We start from the raw sequence: 14,047 nt of genomic DNA, 5'->3' as shown, positions 1-14,047 counted from the left end.
CTAGATGGAGCAGAGACATTAGAATGGGAGATCTGTGGCACTATCTGGGCAGTATGTGCTCAGAGAAGGTATAATCCCACCCAAGGGTGAATCATGCTGTGGGGGTGCAGGCCTGTGGGCTCCTGCATTTCTGGGAACACACCCTATGAGCAGAAGGTATTGAACAGGGTGACAAGAAAAATGTTTAATGCTGATCAACCCGCCCAAACCTCTGAAAAGGGAGTTGCAGTCATGCTGAACCTCCCCCTGCGCCCCCATGTGCTTTTTTTATCCCATCACCCCCCACATCTGCTCGTTTGCAGAGCTGAGCAGGCTCTGATGAGCAGTAGGTCTCTGCCTGTTTGTGCAAACAGGTGCTGAAACCTGCTCCAGAGGCACCTGGGTGTCTGGCTTGGGCTGGGGGTGAGGGCTGCCTGGGGCAGGTTTCACATTCCCCTGCTTTCCCTGGCTTCTGAAAACAAGCAGCAGCACCCTGGAAGCCTTGTGGAAATAGGTCAATATTTGCTTGGCTGTTGCATGCAGTTTCAGTTTGTGCGTGCATCTTGGGTGACGCAGTGCTGGTATTTAGCAGGATAACGTTGCATGCCCACAATATTTCCTCCTGGCCACGTTCCTGTTAATCTAGCTCTGGACTGTTGTTGAACAAAAGGGCTGGATGTTACGTGCCCTCTTGATGCACTGTGCCTCTCCGGAGAGGAAGCCTTGCTGTGCGAGGTGGAAGCGGGACAGGAGCTCTGGCTTCTGCTCTCAGGCTGGTGCCCACAAATGAAGCCAAACCTTTCTGGGACCTTTGCTACACTGCTTAGCTTTTGCCACTGTGGGTGCAGGCCCACTTCTGAGGCTATTGCTCATCCCCTGATCTTACTGACCTCGGCATAAGAAGAATTTAAGATGTACAGTGCATTTTGGTTTAGATTTGTAGAACCTTTCTGTAGGTGAAAACATAGCTAGGAGGCCTGGCTGTCAGTGCTCTCAAGGAGGAGGCTCTGAAAGGGCTGCTGTGCTGCTGGGTTTTGCCCAGCATTTCTGTGGTTGAAAGTTTCCTGTTTTTCAGGGTGGGAGAAGGAAGAGCCTGCTGGAGTCTCGGAAATGCCTACGTCTCCCTGGGGAGCCATGAACAAGCTTTGCACTTTGCAAGGAAACATCTTGAAATCTCCCAAGAGGTAAGAGAAACTGGTTCAGATCAGAGGGAACCAGTCCTCCCTGTTGAGAGACTTTATTTTATGCCAATAAGTTACATTCATGTAGTTCTTCTCTTGCTATGACTGCTCTGGAAAGCCCTTTTCTATGTGCCATTTCAATGGTGTCTTTAGGAACTGCAGAGCTTGGCTGGAAAATATTCTTTTTATGGGAGGCTCCTAGCCTTCCCCTTAATTACAGTTAGTACGTTTGCTGTACATTGCTCTTAACCGATGCTTCTGGGTGAGAAAGGATCTGGTGACTAGTTGTCTGGTCTGCTGGCCAAGGTGTTGTGCACCCAGCTGGTGTGAAGGAGCTCAGATACATCTTGGCGTCCAGTCTGTTAGTAAGACCCCCTTTTCCTGAGCACAAGGCTGTGAGATTCTGACTGAGGTGGACCTTGTGATTCTAGCTGTGGTCTGGCTTGATTTGCTGACAAGTTAAGTACCTGGAGAAAACAAGGCCAGCTTCTACCTGGTGGCTGGGTGCTCTAAACCTGCTGTATTCTGCAACAGAGTGTACATGTGACAAGTTATTTTCTCTCCGTGGAGCTGGCAGGGGGTCCCAGCTGTGAGGTGGTGAACTCTAGCATTGTCCTAATGCAATCGATTGCTGACGCTGGACGAGCACAGCCTGAAGCTAGCCCTGTACTGCTGCTGTGCCATTTGGGGTTTCATGTGTACAGCTACTCTGTTTTTCAGAGATGTGCTTGCCCAGCTAGCTGCAGCTTTCCTAGTGCAAGAACATATGGCGTTTTTAGGTGGCTCAGAAGTACAGAAAGCAAGAATTCCATTGTTTGCTCTTTCCAGTGTGTTATGAGGAAATTGGCTGTGGCCTCTTTAGTCTTCCCCAGATGAAGAAATTGCCCTATTGAAGCACTAATTGAAATCACCCTATGTAAGTGCTTTGCGTGTTCTCTTGCCTATTAGGTTGGCTAAATCTTGGGGTAGGGCTGACATACTGGCCTAATTATGTATTTAATTATACTTATCAGACATGCAGAAGAAATAGTGTTCTTTGGTCCTGTATGTTTTGGGACAAATGAACTTTTCTAGCTTTAGTCTGTAGGACTGTCGCAGTGCGGGGCTGATTACTCAGAGGCGGGTGGTGGCTCATCCATGTGCAGCGCAGATGAGGGGTGATGGGAGGACTGGAGCAGTAGTGGTCCTGGTGACTTCTGGGGGTGGAGGAGAAGCCCAACGGGGTGGGGGTTCATAGTGTTCTTATTCTGGGGTGATGGCCGTGATTACAGGGCATGTCAGGAGTAGGTTACTCATGGGAGGGGGATAATAAACTCCCCCACATCATTAATTATGGAGCAGTGCAGAGACTGTCCATTTGTGAGGAGAGCCTGCATTAGCTTCTAGCAGCTAGTGATTCTGTTATAAAGCTGATGTTTTATTTTAGCTTTGGGAACCAAGCGAGCTGCTTGTGCTGTTGTGGCAAGCACCAGCATTTTTCCCAGGAGAAACCTAGTGAAGTTAAACTTTGCACACTGGTGTTTGTAACTCACTTCCCATCACCCTTTCCCCCTTCTCCCCCAACAAAAATCTCATGGTGGCATTTGAATCCAAATGAAATCTGCTCAGGGTAACCACATTGGAAGCTGCTGCAGGGTGATCAGAGGTTACTGAAAAATTTCCTCTGAAACAGCTGGAGTGAAGGATGTGTACCTAAAAAAACGTTGGAAGCTGCCCCAGCTCTCAGACACTGCTCCGGAGTACCTTTTCCATTTCTGCATGTGGCAGGGGGCTCCTGGAAAACTGAGACATCCGAGCTGAGGGCAGAAAACAGGGCTCTGCTATGGTGTATGTGTTAGGTCCTGCCTAGGATCGTTGTCCTGCCAGTGTGTTCCTCTGATGTTAATAGGACCTTGGAGATCATCTGGAATGAGTGGGAGTCAGGGAAGCATTTAACAGAGTATCAAGGACTGCAAGACCTTACCAGGACGTAGTGATTTCTCTAGAGATGATGTCAACAGCAAATCTCTTGTAATTGGCAGGGGATTTATGCCTGATGATAAGCCGTTTGATCTGCCTCCCTTTACTAGTGCTTGGGGCTTCATCATAAATAATGTGGGGATTTATGATTTTGTTCTAGGATGGCTCACACTGCAGTCTATCTCGAAGGACCACAAAAGAGCTGTTGCAAGACATTTAATAGGGAGTCAGGCCTCTCCAAGGGAACAGCCAAGGTCTTCCTCTGTAACAGAGGCTGCTGTTCCTCTGAAGATTGGAGGCTGTTTCTGAGAGACCTCTCTCTGTTCGCTGGTGATGTGCAGTACAGTAACTTCTTGTTTGGTTAAACTTTGAGGAGGGCCCAGTAGCGTGTCCTACGACTCCCCATTTTAAGTAGCTGGAGCTGTTGGACAGATCTCTTCTGGAACATGTAACATCAGCTTCCTTGGCCTCAGGCCGGCGAGAGATGGGAATTTGGAAAAATTTGGACTCTAAAAGATTTTGGAGTCTTGTGTGGGTAGATCACTAGGAACAACTCAAAGCTGTATGGATCTGAGCCAGGAGAGAAGGGCTTTCGGAGCATCCAAGCCCTGAGTGTGACACTGCCCACGTGGCTGATAGTAGTGTGGCTGTCTGGTGCTCAGTAACTATGGAGATACTTGAGGAAGGGGGGTGAGTTTCGGGGCTCTTTGCCAAGCTGTATGCGGCTACAGGACAGACCAGGCGTGCACGTTTACCTCTGTCCCAGTTCTGTGGCCGTGGGCGAGCTGTGCCCCCTCAGTTCCTTGTACTGAACTCCACAGAATTGTGTTTTGAGGTGCAGCCGGTGCACAGCACAGCATGCGTGGACCTTCTCCCAAATTATCACTGAGGAATAGTTTTGGAGAGTTGCTTTGGTGTTGAAAGCTGGGCTGTATGGTCTCTCAGGGTGTCTCCAAGCTCTCTTTTGGCTGACTGTGCGTTTGCCTTGATATGGGACTGCCAAACCCTTTGCTAGGTGCTGTTTGCTTAGAGCATGTTGCCTTTTAACCAGCTGCCCTGTTGGTTTTCACCCTGTAGATTGGGGACCGCAACGGTGAGCTGACAGCACAGGTGAACATGGCCCAGCTCAAGTCAGCCCTCGGCTTGGGCCCCGGGGATGAGGACATGGGTACAGCTCATCACTATTCTGGGTATGAAGCACAAGGTGAGTTTCTGGGCTTTTGCTGGCACTGAAGGGCCTCATGAAGGCTGTGGGATGGTGCATGGGGATGGGAGGTGTTTGCAAGTTGGCAACACGGGAGGAAATATGAATGTCGGATGAGGCTATTGAGTGCCTTTACCGGAAAGGAGACTGTGGTATGTTTGCTCTGTGTTCTCCATAAGCTGCAAAGGCGGGGAAGGATCTGCCCCAAAAAGGGCACAGAATGAGTTAATGGAATTAATCTACATCGGGAATGAAATTCCATGCACCAAGCAGCAAATCAGCTTTTGTCTCTCTTAAAGCTCTGTAGGGCCCTTTTAACTGATTTGACTGATAAAGCAAGCTTTCAAAAGGTGACTGGCAGGGATTTTTGGCTGCTCTCTTCTGATTAGCACCCAAGGAACAAGCCTACAGAATGGGCTTGAAGGCAGGTTGTGAAGCCTCACTACGCCGGGTGCTGTCTCACCGCCCCTGGAACACCTGCAGCGATGCCCAGCTTGGAAACAAAGATGTGGCAAGAGTTGGTCACAGCAAACAAAATGCCTTTACTTACCTCACTGGGCCCTGAGTCCTTGCCACAGTGTGCTGCCAGCCTGACGTGTGTCCCCAGCTCGGGGACCGTCTGTCTGTCCTGGAACTGCCCACTGCAGACATTTGTGGGTGCCTGGCACGGGGCGCTTCCAGCTGGTTGCTCTGTCGCTGCGGACAGACTTATTAATTCACACAGACGAAACTGCATCCCGGGAGGTGCTGACTGATTAAATATGACCTTGTTAGTGCAGACATGTTTTCTCAGGTGGTATGTTCTCTTTCCTGTTGGTAGAACTGATGTAGAGAAGGTGATGCTCGGTTGAGGCACAGTGTTCTGGGAGGGAGGAAGGCTGGCTGAGTGCGTTTGCTCTCTGTATTGATCTTGAAGGTGTAGTCTGCTATGTCAGTGCTAAAGCTTTTCCTGAGATGTCAAGCTGTGGGTGAGGGAGCCAGTGTGCCCTGCTGTGCCCCATCAGGAGCTGCAGTGGAGCTGAGCTGTTTCCCCAAGGCCGTGTGGGCCACAACGGCCACCTCAGCCTTCTTTTGCACGTCAGGTCCATCTTTATAACTGCTGGGAAACTTATTAACTAGGGCCTTCTGTTCGTTCCTGGCATCTCGTTAGGGGCTTCCTTTTGGCAAATGATTTTGCTCCGAAAGGGGAACGGGAAATTAACCTGGATGTTGCTGCTGCTCCTGGGACGGAGCGGAGCGTGGAGGAAACAAGCTGATGGGGTGCCAGGTCCCCCAGGCTGGGGAGTGGAGGGGTGCAGGGGGAGGGCAGCGCCAAGGACCTTACGGGCATGAGAGCACTGCGTGCTGAGACACATTTGACTGGATGCGTGAGCATATTGTGTGGGAGAGCTGCCGCAGAAGGGGTCGGGCCAGATTTATCTGGGAGAGGGGCTCTGCAGCTCTGACCGTGTTGCATAAGCAGCAGTGCACAGCCTTTTGTTAGCTGAAAATAATTGAAAAAACAGAGCAAGGGTGTCTCTGCTCTCGTAACACACTCCTCATTGAATCTGGGCTCGAATGCAAGCTGCTATGGACTGGTCTGGTGTCCTGCTGCAGGCAGGAGAGTGTACCTTGGGGGGTAGGGAGGGTCTTGGTCCGAGCAGAGCCCTTCGTGGGGAGAGCTGAGCCTAACGTGTGGCAGTGTCCCCTACGTGGGTGGTGACACAGCCTCACTGCCTCCCTGGCACAGCCCCACTGACCGCGTCTCACAGCATGAGGCTCGGAGAGCGTGCGGCACTGAAGGGTTGGGATTTTTGCTTAAGGCACATGGCGAGCCTGGACAGTTACTGGGCTTAACTCAGAAGGTGAGGCAGGGCAAGGCAGAGCCAGGCTGTGGGCTGCTCACTGCCCTCCAGTGATCCAGATGTACTTGTGATGTGTTAACATCTGGAGCCAGTAGTGATTTTTCTCTCATCTGACAGAGCCAGAGCCACGCTAGTCTGCGTGTGATTGCTGGAGGGTGGGAAGAGGGGCTGAGCAGCCGTAGTCAGAGGCCGTGTTCGCTGGAGGTTGCGCTGACCTCGTTAATCTGTGGTGCCGTTGCTCGCATTCCCAAGGCTGGGGCTGTTGTCGACAGAAGGACGAAGTTCCTCCTTCTCTGGAGGAAGACCAGTAAATGACTGGGGCTTGCAGAGCAGGAGAGGGATGGACTGTAGGGCAGGTTCCCTTGCGGAGTAGGGCTTCCCCAGTCGGTGGGATGTGGGGGGTGCTGCCCCTTGTTGTGTCCTGGGAACCTGCTGGGGAGGTAAAAATCAGCTGCCCCCTGTGTTTCGTGGGCTGGGGCTGTGCAGCAGCATCTTGCTGGAGGAAGGGAGTGTGAGTGTTGCAGTGCTTAGCCACGTGCATGCTTTTACACATGCATCTCGGGTGGGAAAGGTGCTGTCCCTGTTGCAAAGAGATTTGGGGAGAGAATGGGTCCACAGGACAGCCTGTGGAGAGGAGCCTGGCTCCCTTGATTTCTCGTTAGCTTTTATCCTGGCTTCAGCTCTCTTATTCTGAATTTCAGTGGAGGATGAGAGGCCCTGAGCCCTTGAGAAGAAGGGAGATGTATTTCATGGCTGCCAGGAATTTTGGTACCCTCCTGTGCACCTATTAAATGATTAGAAAAGCATAATTATTTATATTATTAATAGCAGCAATTTACAGCAAGAGGAACATCTGTTTCTGTTAATAGGAAACAGGTGAGAGAGTTGAGATTCAAGTTGACTTCTGAACCAGCCATGCCTTTTGATGTCAACAAATCTCATGGTGAGGAGAGCTTTCAATTTTTTTTTCCCTTCAGATTATTTTCCTTGCCTAAGGTTATAAAATGGCTGCATATTCATAAAGATGCTAAAATCATCTGATAAGGCAGGCTTGTTATAAAACACATTAATTTTATCAAGCAGGTAGAATAAAGTTTCATAGCAAATTTGAGTTCTGGGAAAATCTGTACTGTTGGCTGAGAAACTGTGAGCCAGACCATCAGACTATGATGTCCTTCGCAGGTTACTTTTGCTTCTAAGTCTTGGGAATTGCCCTCTGCTGGGGAGCTGGGGGGCAGAAGGCATGTCTGATGTTTTCCTCTGCTGTTTTGGCTCCTCTTGCTGAGCTCTTTGTGATTTTAATTAATATTCTGAGAGCAATTGGACGTCAGAAGACAAAGCTGGAGGCCAGGGAAGTGGGGCAGTGCTGCAGAAGCCTTGTGAAAGCAACGACCTTGTCAAGAAATGCAAACACAGAGAGCTTAAAGCAACAAACTGAAAGAAGCTAGAGAGTAGCTAAAACATGAAGCAAATAAACAGAGGTTGTGTGTTTCTCCAAACAACCAAAAATGTGGCCCTGAGAAATGGTCTTGCCCTCTTTCACACACCGCAAGTTAAGAACTGAGTACTCGTAGGCTTTCGCCTTTGGAGAGAAGTAAGGGAACTTGCTGTGGCTATAAGGGAGTTGTTTTGTGAAGGCATCCATCGACAAGAAGCAGTGCTGCCTAGTGCTGGGAGATGTCCCAGGGTGCAAACAGCCAGCGCAGCCCTCGGCACTGCTGCTGGATACGGAGTGGGATTGCTGGCTGCCTGGGCCACCCTTGCTGGCTGCCCTTTTCCAGATCAGTTGGTTCGGGCTGAGGTTTCAGCATCTGCTCAGCAAGGAGTCGGCTGTGCCTAGTCCTCTGCAGGTAGCAGTGAATCAGGAGCACTGAGGGGCTCACCCACCACCAAGGGGTGGAGGTGCTGGACAGAAGGCAGAGAGCAGCCCGGCCCAGTCTCAGTGCTTCTCCAAAGTGAAAACTGACTCTGGGGGTGCTTTTCTTTTGCTCTCATCAGCATGTCAGCCCCAGTTGTCATCTCTGATGGCTGCGGTAGTGTTAGGAGACACTGAGCAACACCTCCCCTGGCAAGCTGGGTGTAGGTGGGGAGCAATGCAGGTGTTCCAGAAGGCATTGGCATGTAGATGCTTTCAGAGCAATGTAAGCTGGCTCCTGGCATGGTTTCTGTGCTGTTTGCAGTACGCAGACACTGCTGCCCAGCCACGCTCAACAAGCTCTGAGGGCAGGAAAGGACTCGGCCGTGAGCCTGGCTTCCCCTGCTCTCTGCACATCTTCTGCTGAAAAAGGGTAGGTACAAGGCTACTCCGCTTGTTTGGTGTTCAGGAGCTTCCATGCTGGGTACTGCTCATCCCTGCGTGAGAGGCAGCCACGTTTCAGGTATTCTTAAGTGGTGAAGTTGGCAGCTGAGCCTGGGCAGGCATGAAATCCCACTCCTTCCTGAGCAGTGATCAGCTCTGTGTGGCTTTGAATGTGGGTCTTTGCATCCTCAGTGCAGTTTTGAGCTTGCCTTCTTCACAGGAATCTTTGAACCCTTGGATCAATTAGACAGGGATAGAAGAAATCTGCTTTTATGTTTCCCAGCCTGTTTGTTTTTGTTTGTTTGCTTGCTTTAAATGTCTTTGAAGTCTCTAAGAAGTGTTTAGGGCTGCTGAAATATGCTAGATTGACCAGCCCTCTGTTGACGCAAAGCAGGGAGGCAGCAGCGCTGCTAACCCGTGCCAGCCTGTGCCTTGGGCAGGGATGCTGCCCAGAGACAGGGATGTTCCTTTTCCATGGTTCACTCAACCCTCCTGCGAAGGACTGTGCTGGGTCACACCCGAAAGACATGGCCCTCTGAGACCAGCATCTTTCTGACAGTGGGACAGGCCTGCTCGCTGTGGCTGTGATTTCAGTGTCTAGGTAGTGTTTGCCTTCCACTCGGCAGATGAGTACAAGGGTCACATCGCTAACGGCTTCAGCATGGAACCTGCCCTGTTCTTTACTGGTCAGACTGAGTAAGCATAGTAATTGAAATTGCTTAATATTAAGTATTCTCAACTATATTTGATTTTTCCCAAGAGGCAATGGGCTGCAGCTCAGCCTTTTTTCATTCTGAAAATGAAAGCCTGAGGCCGTGCTGGTTAATTGTACCTGCTTATGCAGGGTTTTGATGGATGAGGCTGTTGACTGAAGCAGAGTAGCTTTTGGCCAAGTGGAAGGCAGAGCGCAAGGTGGTCTGGTTGCTTTATTGCATGCTAACAGATGCTCAGTGGAACCTTAGCTTCTGAGCTCAGAGAAGTGCTAGCGCGAGTGTTCCCACATGCCTCCCAGTAAGGCACCTGCAGGAAGGTGTCCAAAAAGACCTGAGTCTGTGGTGGTCCTTGCTGTGATGCTTAAGGGAGCAGGGCAGCAAGGACAGCAGTGCTGCTTGCATGGGGGGCTTCTTGGGTGAAGATTTAGGACTTCTAAAGGATGCTTCTTCATTATCCTTACAATGATTTTTTTCTAAACCTGAGTAACTTCTGCTGTTACAGCTGTTAAATCATTCCAGCAGCACTGATGGGGGGGATGAACCTCTGAGTCATTTGGATTTAAACCAAGTAATTTAGCACTCAGTTCAGACTGCACCAGTATTGGCTTTATGAAGTTTTAAAATATTCTTCTCAAAGCGTTAAGAAGTATTTAATGTTCTTTCATCTTGCTCTGTACACGAGCCTCCTTCCCAGCATCAATGTAAAGTACAGCAAGACTTTCAGCTCACAGCAGAGGAAATGCTCCAGGACTGGAGGAGAAGATATCGTGCTAATGAAACTCAGGTGCTTGTTTTATCTTGATGCCAGGGGAAATTGCAAGTGCTGGAAAGGAGGATGAGGAAGAGGCCAGTTCTCGAAGCCTGTGGCAGAGAAGGTACAACGTGGCTTTTGGCAAAGCCGTCTATTAAGTCAAGGGCTCTCTTGTTGTGGGGAGAGCTAACTTTCTGGAAATCGTTTGTTCCTTACACAAACTCCTGCTCTGAGCTGGGAAGCCTGAAGTTCCCTTTGGCTGCTGTTCCAGGCTCCTGCAGCCATCCCAGCTCTGGTGTGTGCTGTCTGGTTCCCGAATGCACTTTCCACAGAGAGTTGCCTTTGGTAGCCAACGTGTAGGAAATGCCTATGGATATGATGATCTTCTGTCTAACAGTACGGTGTTACTATTAGGGACAAGATGCCTCTGCTTAATGGTTTTTCTTGCAGCACAGAGCAAGAAAGGGACCAAGAAGAAGCGAGTTCTCTCTCTCGCCCAGCTAGAATTACTTTTTAATCTTTTAAAGGTTTTGGATGGATGACCGTGGTCTGCTTTGGCACTTCACTGAGCAAGGCAAGGCCAGAACCTCAGCATGAGTCACCGTTATCTCTTGACTGACCTCAGGAACCATACTCCTTCACTCAGCAGTAAGGCTGGCCCCTAGCCTGGCAGGGGCAAGCACTCAGACAACAGACCAACAGACCTTTGCTTAGCAAAGAGACCTGGCAGCTTGTAGAGGCAGAGCTCATGAATTCAAAGTCCAGTGTGGCCAGCCATGTCCCAGTAGCTGGAAAGTGCCTGGCTGCTGCAAGGTGCTGACTGATTCACAACAGCATCCAGGAGGAGGGATCAAGTACGTTGCCCTTCTTTTTAGAGGATTTTACTGTGAGTGTTTGATCGCTGCAAGGCTCTGACATGTGTGTTGCTCTTTCCCTTGCCCTCCCTGAGTCAGTGTTTAGGACTCAGCTGCTGTAATTGGGCTTGTCTAGCTGCTGGAGATGTTGCCTGTGTTAATCACTGTGTGTCACTTTCTAGCTCAAACTGAGTTTCTTTTTGATCTTGTTCAACACAAGCTGATAATGGAAGATGGGAGGTCATGAGGCTCTGCTATATACTGGCAGAGAAAATCCTGTGCTTAGAAGAAAGCCAGGTGTTCCTGCCAAGCCTTTCATGGCTGTTCTTAAATTAGCCCTGAGGTTACGTGCCTCCTCCCAGCTTGCTCCACCCAGTTCAGTTTATCTCCCAGAAAATCCTCCTGTCCCCACAACTGTTAACCTCCCCCAGGCAATGGTCTGCTTAATAGATTATGGTTATGTAGGCCTTCGCTAACATTGCTCCAAGCTTCCGTAAGCTCCAAGGCTTGTATTTGACTATCTGTTAGGTGTTGCATGACTGGGTGCTCTGCCTTTTCTAGATCCTGCAAATACACACCAAAATACTTCATTGTTTGGCCTGAATTGCCAGCACTTTATTTGCAAATAAGCCCTATTCCAGTCTTGCTCAGTTAGAGAAAAGCTCATGCTTGTTGCATGTATGGGGGAAAACTGGAATCAAAGATGTGCCCGACATCATGGCAATTAGTAATAGTTTGTAAGGCTACAAGGTGTAAGATCACCTTGAGCTCAAAGATTGCAGCTTTCCTGAGCTACATTGGTTTTGCCCCCACTGGGGGAATAATTCCCTTGTGCCATCTCTTATCTCCAAGGAGGACTTTTGCTCCAAGCCTTACCTCTTCCATGTGAATGTGAAGGTTCTTCTGGTATGTGGTCCAGAGTGTCTCCTTATTCCCTCTTCCCATCTCAGAAGCCTCTGTGCTAGCTGCTCACCCTGAATGCAGTCAGCCAAATGTTGAGGGGCTCCTGGGTGCCATGTAAATGTGCAATAATGCTGTTATTTTCAGCCAGTTGTTCAGCTGTCAGACTGGATTCTGGAGGATGCAAAACTCGTGTGACACATACGCGCAAAGCATTTTCTGCCAAATCAGGCAGACGAGCATCTTGATTCAAAAGTAACTTCTCTTTATTACCGCATGTTGTATACACTTTTTTTTAAAGGAACAGTTTTGCCACTGAGAAAAAACCTGCAAAATTGTTATTCTGGAGAAGGTTTTTGTAGTGCTCAGGATCTGTCTGGAAGGTTGATATTTGCTCAGCTGTGTGCTGTCTGTGTGCCAATGAATACAGCATATCAGAGCAAACATGCTGAAGCCTGATCTTCCCAGCAGAAGAGTTTCATTCCTGTCCTTTTGGCTCCCAGCTCTGACAATGGAGAGCTGAGGATGGAGGGCTTTGCACTGGGACCAAAGCGTTCTTGAGGGAGTCTGATGTGACACCACATTGAAAACAACATTCCCACAGCTTTCCCTGGCCCTTAATTATGGCTTGACTTTATTACTTTCACATGTACTGTCCTTTCTGTTTTGAGCCATACCTGCTCTTGGCTTTTGTCTAGACCATGCAGCCAGAAAAGCCCTCAAATAACTGATAGGGAGAAAAATGTTGTTTTGCCCATCTTAACTGTGTCATCAGACACAGAAGGGGCCAGAGCTGTCAGGATTCCCCTGGTCCTTTCCTGTCTAAAGGATTGGGGGGTAAGCAGATGGTCCTTCCCATGGATCAACACACAACAGCTTGGTGCCAGCGTTTTATGGTGTAGTCATCATAAATAACTGATATTATTTCCTTTCTCTATTTAGAGAAAAGTATTGTTCGATCCCAGTAACAACTGGGAAAACAAATGCCAGCATTTATCACGCAAGTGCTGGCAATAATAGAGGTCAAGTGGATTTATAGTGCCAGAACCCATTATGTGTTTGAAGACTAATTAAAGTCTTAAATGAGATGCTTGTCCTACCGGAGGCTGCTTTTTTTTTTTTTTTCTCCTTTCTTTTCTTGCTGCTGTGCTTGCCTTTTTTTTTTTTTTCCCCCCCTCTGCTCTTTGAAGAGCTTGCTGTAATAATGGAGCATTAGCTTGACAGAGCTTTCCCGATTAGATGTCAGTAGCGTATGATTTGAGATGCTCTGTGAGCATTCAGATTGCTGGACTGTATCTCCACTGTCACTTCTGAGCTTGGTAGGGTTTACAGACCAGTCTTCCACCCCAAACGACTGGCTGGCTGGTCTAATTTAATCATATTGAACAATATTGTAGAGTTGTCTGCTAAAATCAAGGTTCTGAAATGCTGGGTTCTGTACAAATGTGGGGAGGCAATGTCCTGGACTGGAAGAACTCACCCAAAAGACAAGTCAGTATCTCAATTAATACAGGTCCAGAGAGAAATGACCTTTTCATGAAAATACGGCAAGTGCTTATGCCAAGATTTGTTGTGTTCTTTGGGGTGCAAAGCTTGTGTTCTGTGGGATAACTGCTGCCGCTGAGCTGTGCGCGCTGCTCAGCTGGGAGCGCTGGCGGCGGGAGGGGTTGGGTGATGTTGGCCGTACAACCTTTCCCTGTTGGTCTTCTGTGGAGTCCACTGTCAGGTTTAATTCTGCTTCATCTGGTACAGCTACCCCAGAGGGATACAGCGTGTTCCTGGCCTGCAAATAGAACTGTCGCTCGATCTGCATCGGGGAGGGGGGGGGTTGCTTCGTCTCAAACAGGGATGGAGTAGGCAGCTCTCCAAGCTGCTGGAGATGGGGGAGAGCCTAGGAGTTATCAAAGCACATGTCAACTTGATGAGAGCTCCTGGCAGGGCTCCCTGAGTCGCTGCTACACATGTTCTGCTCGATCTTGTCAACTCTGAAATCTCAGGAGCGCCAGTCGGATATGGAGACTGTCCATAGAGGAACAAAACTCTGCCCACACTGTCTACCCAGCCTTGCCCTACTGCAGAATTACATGGGGTGACCCCATCACCATCCTAAGATAAAACACTTCCTTGTGTTTTCAGTGGCTACAGCTCACTTTGTAGCAAGGTACTGCTAGAGAATTTTTGCTACATGAGCATTTCTCTTCTAATTGCACCTTGAAATCTGAGGACTTGCCTGTTCAAGGGCCTCCCCATGGCACAGAAAGAGAGTCCTTCTGGGCAGTATGGAGCTGGTGAACAGATACCAAAGGGATAGGAGAAGAATGGGGGGAAAGATGCTGTGCTTGCTGCGTGCACCATGTTAGCAC

The 14,047-nt window shown here is 49.2% G+C and overlaps 1 protein-coding gene across 5 annotated transcripts in view; it reads left to right on the top strand.

Moving 5' to 3' along the window:
• GPSM1 (G protein signaling modulator 1) overlaps positions 1-14,047 on the top strand; it is an 82,255-nt gene that overhangs the window by 32,457 nt on the left and 35,751 nt on the right. For all 5 annotated transcript variants that reach the window (XM_069771110.1, XM_069771107.1, XM_069771108.1 and 2 more), the window contains 2 exons: positions 1,055-1,163; positions 4,197-4,323. In XM_069771110.1, the coding sequence (XP_069627211.1) occupies positions 1,055-1,163; positions 4,197-4,323 (236 nt within the window). The remainder of the gene's footprint in view (positions 1-1,054; positions 1,164-4,196; positions 4,324-14,047) is intronic.

This window comes from Haliaeetus albicilla, chromosome 26, assembly GCF_947461875.1.
Source record: "Haliaeetus albicilla chromosome 26, bHalAlb1.1, whole genome shotgun sequence".
NCBI classification, from domain to species: Eukaryota; Metazoa; Chordata; class Aves; order Accipitriformes; family Accipitridae; genus Haliaeetus; species Haliaeetus albicilla.
Note: the sequence above shows the minus strand (reverse complement) of the source record. Positions and strands in the feature narration are given on the sequence as shown.